This window comes from Delphinapterus leucas, chromosome 16 (assembly GCF_059928025.1).
Source record: "Delphinapterus leucas isolate spDelLeu-1000000601 "Yukka" chromosome 16, BTC_Dleu_Yukka2, whole genome shotgun sequence".
NCBI lineage: Eukaryota > Metazoa > Chordata > Mammalia > Artiodactyla > Monodontidae > Delphinapterus > Delphinapterus leucas.
Genome location: NC_143144.1, coordinates 70192058 through 70206546, shown reverse-complemented (window position 1 = coordinate 70206546; position 14489 = coordinate 70192058). Strand labels below are relative to the sequence as shown.

General features: G+C 44.8%; 1 protein-coding gene across 27 annotated transcripts in view; it reads right to left on the bottom strand.

Moving 5' to 3' along the window:
• Positions 1-14489, bottom strand: part of TCF7L2 (transcription factor 7 like 2) — a 197811-nt gene that overhangs the window by 114481 nt on the left and 68841 nt on the right. For all 27 annotated transcript variants that reach the window (XM_089898188.1, XM_022568725.3, XM_022568733.3 and 24 more), the window contains one exon: positions 6217-6318. In XM_089898188.1, coding sequence (XP_089754314.1) covers positions 6217-6318 — 102 coding nt within the window. The remainder of the gene's footprint in view (positions 1-6216; positions 6319-14489) is intronic.

Here is a 14489-nt window from a genome sequence, read left to right as displayed (position 1 = left end):
TCTCTTGAACTGAGTAGACATTTTTCCAAAGGAGGTGCATGAACTATACCAATAGGTACACAAAAAAACGCTCAACGTCACCAATCATCAGGGAAGCGCAAATCAAAACGACAAAGAATTAATCGCCTCACAGCTGTTAGAATGGCTGTCATCAAACGACAAGAGATAGCAAGTGCTGACGAGGACGTGAAGAAAAAGGAGTCATGCACTGTTAGTGGGAATGTAAACTGATGCGGCCGTTACGGAAAACAGCATGGAGGCTCCTCAAAAAACTTAAAAATGGAACTACCATATGATCCAGCAAACCTACTTCCGGGTATATATACAAAAGAAACAGAAACAGGATCTCAAAGAGATATCTGCACTCCCATGTTCCCTGCAGCATTATTCACAATAGCCAAGATGTGGGAACAAGCTAAGCGGCCATCAACAGATAAACGGATAAAGAAAATGTGTTACATGTAGAGAGTGGAATATCATTCAGCCATGAGAAAGGAGATTCTGCCGTTTGTGACAACATGGATGGACCCTGAAGGCATTATGCTAAGTGAGGTAAGTCAGACAAAGACAAATACTGCATGGTATCACTTATAAGTGGAATCTTGAAAAGTCGAACTCACAGAAACAGAGAGAATCCAGTGGTGGCCACCAGGGACCCAGGGGTGGGGGAAACGGGGAGACGTTGGTCAGAAAGTACAAACTTCTAGTTATGAAGTGAAGTAAGTTCTGGGAACCCAATGTACAGCCTGAGGGTTATAATTAACAATACTGTACCATATACTTGAAAGCTGCTAAGACAGTAGATCTCTAATATTCTCACCACAAAAAAGAAATGGTAATTATGTAATGGGACAGGGCTCTAGCTATGCCGTGGCGGTAGTTATTTTATAACATATACGTGTATCAAATCAACATGCTGTACCCCTTAAATTTACACAATGTCATATGGCAGTGATAATAGAGCTGGAATAAACAAAAAAAATTTTTAAATTAAATTCTTCCTCCCTCACTGACAACATCGAATCCATCAGCAGTTCTACTGATGGTCCCTCCAAATGTGTCCACTTCACCTTCCCCACTCCCAGCAGCTTAGCACAGGCCAAAAACCCCCGATGGTTTCCCACAGTGGTTAGGATCAGGCACCAAGTCCTCAGCATACCCTACCCAGGCCACCGGCCCTGTGCTTCCATGACCAGCAGCCATCATAGCTCAGCTCTCTTCTCTTTAGGACCTTCATACATGTTTTTCCTTCTGCCTGGAATGTACTCCCACCTCCCATTATTCCTTGGGGAATAATTTCTACTCTCTTTTGAGCACAGATTAGGAACCACTGGATTATAATAAACAAGATGCTGTATCAGTTACAGGAACTGAACTCTGTGGGGCTTGCTTCTTAATATAAATATTATTTGATCGATTGAACTCCACTTGTTAAGAACATCTAATCTACACATTCATTTTTTTACAAGGTGGTAACCCGTATGCCACATGAGAAAAAAAACCCAATCAGATTAAAATATGCCAACAAGATGCTTCCCCTGGCCAACTCCAATTGATCCTTCAAATCTCATTTTAAATGTCATTTCCTCAGGGGACAGTCCTGGCCCATAAGCCTCAGCAGCTTCTCAGTGAGCATCCCATCTCCTTGATCATACACCCTCACGGGCCCAGTACCCCTCACGGCACCTGGCACAGAGAGAGCCTCCCACACAGAGAGGGGCTGCGATGGTTTTGCTGGACCTCAGCGTCTAGGACAGAGCCTCCTATCACATACTAACTGCTACCAAGCATCTGGCAGAACAGGACAGAATACAACCCAAGTCAAATAACACAGCGAAACATCCGCTTGTACTTAATAACCAAGAGGATGCTCTCAAAGTAATTTTTTTGTTATTACCTGCAAGTCAGCTCCCCTGCACCCCGCCCCCAAACTCTTCAGAAACAACAGTGGAAGATTCAGCATGCCCTCTGAGCTTGAAAACGCTCAACTCAAACAGCAGACACCCTGTCTGAAGTCCTACCATCGTACATTTCGTAAGCGCTTTCCTGCTCTCTTTCAGCATTTAAGCAACAACACCAACCAAAAAAGAGAGTTACACGCTCCAGTCTGGCGGGCTTTGCTCCTCGGGATTCAGACAGCTTTCTCATCACACACCCGCATGTTCATTACACAACAAAACACACAAGACCTCAAACCGCTAGAAATCCACCCCAACGTAAAACTCCACACCAACTTCAAGAGGAAACTCCCAAGACACAACGGTAGGAACTTTTGAAGCCTTTTGCCATTTTATAAGATACATACTATACCAAAATACCACCAATTTCTGGTACAGAATCTTTTTTTGCTGGGTACAAAGGAAGTTAAATGAAAGTCTTTGCATAGCGAAGACACTGGGGGTGGTGTCCGGGGAGGGGCTCCTCACAGGGGCCCTGGAGGTGGGTTAGACAAGACTCAAGCACCACCACGTAGCACAGCCCAGCTGCTTGGCACTCATTTTGGAAGAGGGAAAAAAAAAGAGGCAAAGAATTTAAAACATAAATTTAAAAAACCAGAGAAAGAAACATGAGCGAGTTCTATGAATTAGAATACAAACTCGGGAGGCTGAAGAGAAGAGAGGATACTGGCACTTGTGACTTCAGAAGTCCATGAATTTCTGGGGGAATCGGGGGGGAAGGGAAATCCAAGAAGAGGGAGAGAGAGACAAATCTGTGGTATAAATTCCTATTTTTTGGCTAGGCAAAACAAAAAAATTTTTAAATCATCATCCTTGGGGAATAAGTTCTACTCTCTTTTGAGCACAGATTAGGAACCACTGGATTATAATAAACAAGATGCTGTATCAGTTACAGGAACTGAACTTTGTGGGGCTTGCTTCTTAATATAAATATTATTTGATCGATTGAACTCCACTTGTTAAGAACATTTAATCTACACATTCATTTTTTTTACAATGTGGTAACCCACATACCACATGAGAAAAAAAATCCTATCAGGTTAAAATATGCCAACAAGATGCTTTAAATTTCCATCTGAAAATTCTACCCCCGTGGGTACCAGGGAAGGTTATTTTCTTAGCAACCTGTGATAGCTATAGTCTCTATAATGGTTAGTAACAAACACTGGACACTTCTCTAGTTTCAAAATAAAACATTAGAAATAATTATGAAACAGCCTGGCCCAGAAATTACAATAAATCCAAATTTCGGAGAAACTAGGAAGCAATCCTCAGGCAATTATTTTGAAACGGGTCTGATGAAACACTGTGATGTGACAACATTTTATTCAAAAGAATAAAAAAAAAAAAAAGGGAGGAAGAGCCCAGTGTCTCGAGAAAAGTTAGCCATTCATCAGAGAATCTGAAGGAGAACCAGAGTCTTCTGGCCCATGTTGAGCTATACAGAGACCCAAATGGTACATGAGCCACAATCCAGAATGCCCCCCGTATAAATACAGATACACTGTACCTGCCAAGCTGGTCTGGGTCGACACGTTGCCCTACATCCAGTGAAAAGGTATCATAAATTTATACTACCAAGGTATACAACTCCTCAATCCCCCAAAACTATACGTGACCCCGAGGTCAGCAACCTCCAGACTTTCTTCCCCCGCTATGTTCCCATTCTCCCTCTTCCAACTCCCTTCCCACCTCCACACCCCCTCCTCAGCCCTCATGTCAGGTGGAGACTGCAGAAATGTACAATTACAGGGCTGACTCATATAACCAAAGACACCATTCAGTTGCCACAAGCATTAAGTATTTCACGAATTCAGTTTCCTTTTTGTCCAAGTTCATGGCTTCCCTCTCCAGCTCCCAGAGTCCACCCTCCACCACCACCCCATAACCTCTGTGCAGTGCCACTCCCCAGGTCCCCAGGAGCAGAGCAGGACGCACAGAAGATGGGATTACAGCTGCCCGCTGTGGCTCCTTTGGACAAGGGTCTCCATCAGAACGTTGGTGTAGGCTCCACAGTGGTTGCTGTGGTCAGCATGCCTCCCCATCAACAGCAGAGGAAAAGGGAACCCAAGTCCCTTCACTACGCCCCCTGCCAAAATCCACATCGGCTCTGGAAAAATGTTTCACCAACTCCCTGATCGGTAATTTATACACGAGAAAACAAAGTGCTTAAGGCCTAAGTTGCGGCAACTGCCCTTACGGGATCTGGGGGCGGGGGGGGGGGGGCGGTTGGGGCGGCAGTCATCTACCTCTCTCCAAATGGACAAACCCCATTCCTGAGGGGGGAGGGGGGAGGGGGGAGGGGTAACACTTGCCAGCCTAGAGGTGGCTCACCTCCAGGCCACACCCAAGAGGGGCTGCGGCCACTCGGAACCACTTCTAAGAATTGCATCTTCTCCCCAGACTCAAGAGAGAAAAAGCCTCCAAGAGATTTTGAAGATATTGTCCCTTCCCTGTGCCTCCAAAAACAAGAAAAAGAAAAACAAAAAAAAAACCCATGTGGGCAAGTCCTGCCCAGCATTTCCAAAAGCAGCAAAATACATTTCAAACCTAGACCCCCCACTGGGAAATTCAGGGAGGCAGGAAAAGTGAAACAGACCGGCTTCCTTATTGTCCCCTCAAGGACTTGTAAACCAATCTTTGTGTATTGTTAAAATATTTTTTTACATGGCATTCATTTTTCTGGGAGAAACCTGCATGAGAACCCCAACTCAACAACTTCTTTATGCCTATGACACTGTCCCTAATAATGAGCCAATTTAGAGTAAGCAAAACAGAACCAGCCACGGAAAGTTACTTTCAACTCCCTTAGGAGGACACAGTAAAAGAGAGCAGAGAACTGGGCCCAGTTCCCGTTTTCTGGCCGCTAACTCAGCGTGTGACATTGGGCAATTCACTTAAGGCATCTCTGGACCCGTTTCCTTTTCTGAGAGCAGGTAGGGCCTTAGCTGATCTAAGGTTACTTTCCAGCCCTGAAACCTCAGCATTATAAGAACATGTGTAATTATGAGCATCTGTTTTATTGTGGGGTTGAAGGAAGGAAGAAGCTTCCGGAAAATGTCAACCTTCTTTCTACATGCCTCATTAAGAATTCGTAAGGCCTTTTCACAAATGATGACTCAAAGAAGTGGTTTTATGGAAATAAATTATTTTGTGATATATACACACACATACATGTATATTTAATATTCATATAACAGAGGCAAAATTCATTAAATAATATATACTCAATTATAGCAAGCTACAAAATAAGGAGGCAGTTAGCCTGAAACTTGACACAATGTATCTTAAGATTTTTCTACTTAAAATTATTTTGCCATTTTTAGAAATTGAAAGTAACACAGAGGCAAAATATATTAATGGATAACATTTTGTGATACTTAAATGAAAAACACATGAATTGTTTTGTGCTTTGCATAATTCTACCTGTCACGGATTCATTATAAAAATGTCTTCCATTAATTACTTCAAAAGTATGAAGTCCAACTCATAATATAAATATATAGAAGAGAATATTCTAATAAGGGTGAGCTATCTTCTCAAGAGGTTAATTTATAAATTCCACTTTCAGAGCTTACAAAATCCTAAGAAAGTGCATTAAAAATACATGTAGACATACACTTTATGTTGTTGTCTCTTAGTAGTACAAACAAATGTTTTCTGTATTAAACCCACACGCTTTCAAAGCCATGGATGTACAGATTAAATTTAAGCCTTTCCGAGTTCATTTGTACTCTACGTTTACAATCAATCAGCCCAGGTGAAAATTTTCTAATGTCAGTCTAGATTGTTCCTTTCCAATAATTAGGATTGGGCCGGTGGGAGGAGGTGCAGGGGGTATGACTGGAAAGTCTCAAATCCAGGCTTTCCCCTTCGAGTTGTCTAATTCCCTGCTCTGCATCTCACCTCCCCTAAATGACTTTTTCAGGAAAGATTTGGGGTATTATATTTTCTTAATTGCTTTAATACCATTTCCAGTCTTCCCCACACCATGGTGATTGTGCCCTATTAACTGGAATCCACAAAGCTAGATTCTAACCCAATACTAGGAGAAAAGGGTGGTGGGAACATTTCCAGCTAGATACCAAGGTCCAATAGCAGAAAACAAGTACCTTCTAGATATAAACCATATCCAAGAATATGCCCCAAAAAACTATTTTTAAAGAAAGAAAAACTGATAAACAAGGCCTGTTATCAACACAAGAGCATTTTACCTCCCCACAGTAAAGGAAGCAAATGCCTCTGTAAGGTCACTTACGACAATATGTGCCGGCGACGGAGAACGGGCATCCTTCAGGGCTTGTCTGCTCTGGAGGGTCCCCGCCTGGACATCAAGCAGTGGCCATTTCATCTGAAGATACTGGAGGGAGCAAACAAAAAGAACATGGAAAATGAATTTAGAAAAGAAATGCAAAACAGCTACCATGACACATGGATCAGAAACTGCAAAACTTAGAAGCGTGCAGATAACGACACCAAAAAAACCTGAAAGCATGCGAATGACAGCAACATCAATGACAAGAGAAAAACCATGCAACACCGACAGGTTCTTCCTCAGAGTTCATGTTCAACAGGCACAAGCACAGAGCATCAATATTATTAGCAATTAGTTTTGTCTTTACATTCAAACTACAGGGTGGCCTCAGATAAAATGATGCCATTAATACTACGCATTTGGAGAAGAGCAGTGGGGAGGGGGGAGACAGAAGAAGAGACAGGACACATCTCTTCCGAAGGAATAAAGCAAATGGAGCCGCAAGCCAGAGGTGCCCTGGGAGACCAATTCCGAATCTGCTCTTTCAACAACCTTCATTTCTAAGATGCCATCATCCTTCACTTTCAAGAAAGCTCAGTATATACGTGCAGCTGTCCTTTACTAGAAGCTACCTGAGTAAGGTGAGGATGGAATTCCTCATCCAAGCCCAAAGCTTATAAAACAAAAATATTTCATTCTTAAGAGAGGCACAGACAGGGCACAATGCAATTTCTACACTCGTCTCAAAAGGCCAAAGAAATTCTTAACACACAGGTTTACCACAGAGAGAAAAATAAAGGTATATGCCAGATGGGTCCTTCTCTACCCTTCTCCGAGGTAGAAAATGAACACGTGGCACAAGAGCAAGAGCTACTTCTGTCCAAAGTGATACCTCAGCTTTCAGAGAACAATCAATTGATCCAGCTGCGCATTGCGCAGATCGGGGAATCTGAGGGAAGGCGGCCTGTCCGGTCACAGAGATATTTAGCACGTGTATAAGCAACTCCCAGATTTTGACTTTTGTTGGTGCCATTACACCAGTTTCATTTCACAACCAAACAAAACTGAGACACGATGCTAAGATTTTAACAAGGACACATCAACACTAGCCTTTGCACCTCCAAAGGCCGATTGATGAAGGCGCCATCTTGATCTTTCCAGAGGCTGGTTTTATTACTAATTCTATAGAAAACTTACTTGAGGAACATGGATTAAAGCTTGCCTCATGCACAGCCTTCTTGTGAAGCATCATGGAAAGACAAAGATGTGTTCCTTCAGAGAACCTAGGTACACGTGAGGGGGCCAACTCACCACAGGTAAGTCAAGACAGAATGTGGTGAAGCTCTGACAGAGACTCAGGGAACGTGCCCAGGGAAGGCCTGGAGAGAAGGTGGCATTTCTGAGAAAAGAGACTGAGGAAGGCTGCACAGAGTAGGTCATGTCAAGTCAGAAGGATTCAGACAGAAAGAAAAAGGACGGCAAAGGGCAGTCCAGAAAGAAAGAAGGGTTTGCTCCACCCCCAAATGAAATGAAGAGCTAAAACCATCCACAAGCTTTTTTCCATGGGTTCCTCCAAGACACGACTGTTCTGGCAAATTAAAACCAAACTTGGTGATACCTAAAGCTGGAAGACCTGACCCATGAGCCGCCTGCCAAGCTGCACGGTTGTTTTCCCAACCTAGATCTAGACGGGATTGGAGCGACTTCTGCCACTCCAGAACTTTTACCTAGAAGCCTCCTGTGGTGAAGAAACCTGGTTACGAGTTCTGGTAACTCACCACAAGGCCTTCCAATTTCTCACCTCTAAACTGAAGGAGTTGTCCTAGCTGTGAAGGGGATGGGTGAGGGGCACCAAGGGGCTTGTAGGATTCTGGGACCCCAGACAGGAAATGTCAGCAGGCACCCCCCCAGTGACCCTTTTAATCAAACCATTTCCAAATATTTGTCCGGAAGCAACATCATCCCAAATTAAGAGACACTGAAGTAAATGTTTCCATGGTCTCCCTCAGCCCTATAACCCGAGCCAGTGGACTACGGGAGTCTAGCCTGCCCTGTCTCACCCCTACTTCTTCCCATTCTCACTCGCCACTTAAACATATGGGCCTCATTGGTCAAAACCACGCAATAGGGTCATTTCCTTGAGGCCAACCAAAATGGACACCCGCCAACACTCACGTCTTCATCACATGAAAACCTGTGAAGAAACATGCCGAGCTGAGTCGCCACACACCTACACCTCCCTCTGCCCTCAGCGGTGAGGGTTAGATTCATGGACAAGTTTTCGCCTTTGGCCATCTGCAAAACTGATTTGATTGTCTCCAAATACCAGCTCCCCAGAATGAGGAGATTCAGGCTTTGTTGAAGGCGACAGGCCTGCCCTGCGGACCCCACCCAAAAATGATCATACCCATAATGCAATATTAATGCGGAGACTTACAATTCTTACTTTACATAAAAGCTTCATTGTGTGCCATAGCCAATCTCCGCAGGCTACCTGCACCACATATTTTTATGAGCCTACATTTCAGCACTCCGAGCCTACAATACACATAATTTTCAATTATGTTAGGGCAGCCCAGGATCACTGCCTATATAACATTACTGGTTGGAGGAAATGAGACTCGGCCCTGCTGCCCAGAGAGAGCTAACCAAATCCAGATGGTGGGGAAGACGGCCCCCGCCCGGCCGACTCACAGCGACCCTGCAGTGACAGCCTCAACCTCTCTGTCCCACTGCAACTCGATCCCACAGAACCGCTGGGTCCCCACAAATCTGTGCCCGTCCCTTGGGCCTTGGCTGGCACTCAAGCTGACGAGGTTCCTTTTGGGGAAAGAAGTATTAGGCCAGGATTTTTTAAAGGAAGTTATTAACCTCCTGCAAAAGTGATGGGTTTCCCAGGTTCCTTCATCTTCTACAATTGGTCCTTATTAATAGGGAAAATAAATAAATAAAGGGAAGAAAAAGGAAATTAGGTACTATTACAGCCCAGAGGAAAATCTTTTCCTTCCTGGAGACATTTAGCAGCAGGAAATTCTCTTCTGTTGGGTCCTAAAGGAAGACCTGAAGGAGGGGGCATCTTGGATTTATGAAAGGGCTGGATCGCCACGCCACATTTTCCCAACAGTTCAACTTCAGTTTTATATCCTTTTGGGGAAGGGAAAAAAAAAGTTCCCACCATCCCACTATAAAAGCAACACCGGGCTCCAGGCTCCCTTCCTTTTAGGCTGCTCAACGTGGAAATTATGAATTGCCTACAAAAACATTAAACTTTTCAACAAACTGCAATCAAATGGGGCTGTGGGAATTCCTGCATTGAAAACTGTTGAAATGGAGTCTACTCAAATTTCATTTGTCAAAATAAATAAATAAGTAAATAGGGTCATCTTGGCTTAAGCATTTCATCCTTTGTTTCATAATAATGTTCTGCTGAAGGACCACTAGGGTTTCCCCCGCCCCAGTCATATTTTATGACATATCTCAGGAAGCTTAAGTTAAGCTTTGGACCTGTGGGCAAAGTCTTCAATATATACACCACCAATGGCCTGAAATGAATCAAGGTGGTTTAAAGGCCTGTTGAACTGTCAGCAAAAAAGAAGGTATGTAGCTCTAATTTCTCCTACTCCACCTTCCCCAATAAAAAAGGAAAAGGAAAGGCAAATAGGGAGGGTCTTCCAAGTCAGAAGCCCCCTCCAAGATCTATGTTCCTGGTGATCGGCAAGTACTCAGGTGGGCCTGAAAGGACCTGCTCCCCCAAAGGCATCCGCATCTCCATGAGTCCCATTTCCGTGACAAGGACAGCGAGGAGGGGCTGCTGGGAGGTCTTTGTACAAATGCATTGTCTGAACACACAGGACAACTCAAAGAACAACAACGATGATGCTAATGAAGTTGCCGGGAAACCCCACATCCTTGATACAACACCAAGGCAGCTTCCCGGTACTTGCTTTCATTCACTCCCTTCCATAGATGGACGGGCACATGGAGACCACCCCCTTATTTGTTCAGAGCAGGGCTGGCAAACTTTTTCTGGAAAGAGCCTGATAGTAAATAATCTTAAGCTTTGTAGCCCACACCATCTCTATCCCAACTACTCAACTCTGCTCTTCTAACACAGAAGCCACCACAGGCCGCACACGTACGCATTACGTCATGGCTGTGTTCCAAAAACCTCTTTACAGATGCTGATGTGCGAACGTCCTGTGATTTTCCTGGGGCAGGAAATATGTATTCCCCTCTTGATTTTTTTTTTTTTTTTTTGCGGTATGCGGGCCTCTCACTGTTGTGGCCGCTCCCGTTGCGGAGCACAGGCTCCGGACGCGCAGGCTCAGCGGCCATGGCTCACGGGCTTAGTTGCTCCGCAGCATGTGGGATCTTCCCGGACCGGGGCACGAACCCGTGTCCCCTGCATCGGCAGGCGGACTCTCAACCACTGCGCCACCAGGAAAGCCCACCCCCTCTTGACTTTTTTAACCATTTAAAAATAATGAAGGGGCTTCCCTGGTGGTGCAGTAGTTGGGAGTCCGCCTGCCGATGCGGGGTATGCGGGTTCGAGCCCCGGTCCGGGAAGATCCCACATGCCGCGGAGCAACTAACCCCGTGCGCCACAACTACTGAGCCTGCGCTCTAGAGCCCGCAAGCCACAACTACTGAGCCACGTGCCGCAGCTACTGAAGCCCGCGTGCCTAGAGCCCGTGCTCTGCAATAAGAGAAGCCACCGCAGTGAGAAGCCCGCGCACTGCCATGAAGAGTAGCCCCTGCTTGCCGTGGCTGGAGGGGGCCCATGCGCAGCGGTGAAGACCCAGTACAGCCACAAATAAATAAATAAATTTATTTAAAAATAATAATAATAATGAAAACCGTTCTCAGCTCACAGGCTGTACAAAAACTGGTGGCAGGTGGGACAGCTTTGACCCGTGGGCCACAATTTGCCATCCCTGGCTTAGGGACTGAATGTGTAGATACCTGAATCATGTCAGACAGAACCCATTCCTTCACTGGGTCTTAAATCCAGACAGCCACACACCATCATATAGAAAAGCATGTTCACTGTCCCAAAAGCAACCTTTTGGATGGAATTGTCATTGGCAGACTCAAGTTTGAGGGCAAAAGCTTGGAAAAGAATCTGAGCTCTCTGGCCGTGACTCCCAGTCACAAGGTCTAACCACTGGACCACAATCTCAACGGAAATAACCATTCCTTCTTCCAAAATGGAAGTTTGAAAATCCCTGAGCAATTCTGGCTGGAAAAGGTTCGCATGTCCAAAAGTTCCCATCCACTTCCCGGGAGACACTAGCAACGCATCACATGTCAGGGAGTCACCACAGAAGAGCATCAGGCAGGGGGCTTCCCTGGTGGCGCAATGGTTAAAAATCCACCTGCCAATGCACGGGACACGGGTTCGAGCCCTGGCCCGGGAAGATCCCACATGCCGTGGAGCAACTAAGCCCGTGCGCCACAACTACTGAGCCTGCGCTCTACAGCCTGCGAGCCACAACTACTGAAGCCCGCGTGCCCCAACTACTGAAGTCCGCATGCCTAGAGCCCATGCTCCGCAACAAGAGAAGCCACCGCAATGAGAAGCCCGTGCACCGCAACGCAGAGTAGCCCCCGCTTGCTGCAACTAGAGAAAGCCTGTACGCAGCAGTGAAGACCCAACGCAGCCAAAAATAAAAATAAATAAATTTATTTTAAAAAAAGAAGAGCATCAGGCAGAAATTCCGCAGGCCAGGGGTGACGTGCCCTGGATGCTTTGGGATCAACTTTGTAGGTTCAGAAGCTCCTCTTTTTTTTTTTTTTTTTTTTTTGTGGTACGCGGGCCTCTCACTGCTGTGGCCTCTCCCGTTGCGGAGCACAGGCTCCGGACGTGCAGGCTCAGCGGCCATGGCTCACGGGCCCAGCTGCTCCGCGGCATGTGGGATCTTCCCGGACCGGGGCACGAACCCGTGTCCCCTGCATCGGCAGGCGGACTCTCAACCACTGCGCCACAAGGGAAGCCCACAGAAGCTCCTCTCTTGCAGAACTCCTTCACACATCATATCGTTGGAATTAAGCCCACACTGTGCCAACCCTGTTTGCCACCAACAGATGGCATTAGCCCCCGGCTTGGGCAAAATGCAGGGTTCAGGGTGGGAAAAGGGGCACCGTCGGGCCTGAACAGACTCTTAAATGGAGATTAAACCAGTCTCTTCTGGAAAACAGCCCGATGGAAAGCTTATCACCCAGAAAAGGGCCGATTTTTAAACTTTGAAGGCCTTGCTCCCCTTCCCAGCCTGATATGCATTCTTTACCTAAACACAAAAACGCCTACAAAACATCCTCTTCAATCCAAGCTATTTCTTAGTAGGGGTGCTTTTTCCTAGGAAAATCCATTTTACAAGAATTCAAATTAATTGGAAACCATCCTCATGGTAGATTTGGACCACAAGGGCTTCCTAACTCACTATTGCCAGAAAGCGGTACAAGTTGTGTTTCTTATAAAATGGAAAGTAAATACTCTGCCTAAACACCCCACACTGAGAGTACTGCCAGCCACGGCCTATCACGTCCAAATGCATTCATCCTTCCTCCCTTGCAGTGTAACTCGCTCCCACCTTCCCCCCCGGCAGGCTCATCATGGAACAGGCCAACTCTACTACAAAACTTTACTCTGGAAGGGGTAAAACCATGCTTAAGTTCACATCACTGAACTTGACAAAAGAAAAGGCTCCCAGAAGCCCCTCATCCTAAGAGGAAACTAGGAAAACTTAGTAAGTGAGACGACAGGAAGCCAAATATTAACACTGACGGCACATACACACTTTCTTCAGGAGCTCGTATTATGAGGCTCATCCCTAATACACATCTGCACACTTAGGTCTACTAAAGAACAGGCTTTGCTGTCACTTTCTAAGCCTTTTTCATTTCTCAGAACTGGAAGATGGAAAATCCAGCCCATCTTCCATCAATAAATAATTTGCCCTGGAGATCAGGGACCCGCAATTTATCCAGCATGGTTGAAATATAAGAAGCTGTGATTAATTTAATACTCTAAAACATACAGGTACCAACAGGTTTCCAAAAGTTAGCAGTGATCACATATACCAAATAGCAGAAGCTCCGTGAAACCATTTCAGAAGGCTCCAGAATCCTGCAGGATCATCAGTGGCCACAATTATAAAACTCGTTTGATCCATTTTCCTACAGATGCAGAGGGTATAGGAGATTAGGCTGCTTTGTCCTAGGTTAAAACATAGTCCAGTAATTTCTTCTTTTGAAAATCCACTGAGAACCTAAGGTAGAGGTTCTGTTTAAAGAGGCATTATTTGCCTATGAAGCATGACTGCACAGAAGAAGAAAATTCAGGAACATGTGGTTTCTGCTGCTTGGGATTTAGCATAAGTGAGGATATACTCTAGTTACCTAGGAAAAGCAAACCAAAGACCTCAGAAGGCTGAACTTGGAGAAAGGAAAAAGCTACAGAAAAAGTTCAGTAAGATGTTAAGATTGATTCTCATTCTCTCTCTCTCTCTCTCTCTCTCTCTCTCTCTCTCCCCCTCCCTCAATGAAACCAACATAATAGGAACTTTGAATCGTTCCCCTTAAAGTCACTACCCCGTTTCTCAACATAAAAAGAATACGGGGAAAAGGGCAAGGGGGCGGGGAGGGAAGGGGCAATCAAGGCATCTGTGCAAAACAACAATTTAATAGCTTTTTTATCCTCTATCTCTATGGGTTGGTTGTGATAAGATTTTTTTTTAATTTAAGTATAGTTGATTTATAATATTGTGTTAGTTTCTGATGTATAGCAAGGTGATTCTGTTATATGTGTGTGTATATATATATTCTTTTTCAGATTCTTTTCCATTATAGGTTATTACAAGATATTGAATATAGTTCCCTGTGCCATATAGTAGGTCCTTGCTGTTTGTTTTATACATAGTAATGCATATCTGTGAATCCCAAACTCCTAATTTATCCCTCGCCCTCCTTTCCCCTTTGATAACCATAAGTTTGTTTTCTATGTCTGAGTCTATTTCTGTTTGGTAAATAAGTTCATTTGTATCATTTTTTTAGATTCCACATGTAAGTGATGTCATGCGCTATGTGCCTTTCTCTGTCTGACTAACTTCACTTAGCGCGATCATCTCTAGGTTTGTAAGATTTTTAAATGAAACCCTTACAGTTAACCTTTTTGCTCTTAATCATAATAACTAAAGGGTCCTGATAATATCACTTCACATTCAGAGTATTTACAGTTCATAATCACTTCCACAACAAGCCTACAAAGTGAACAGTCA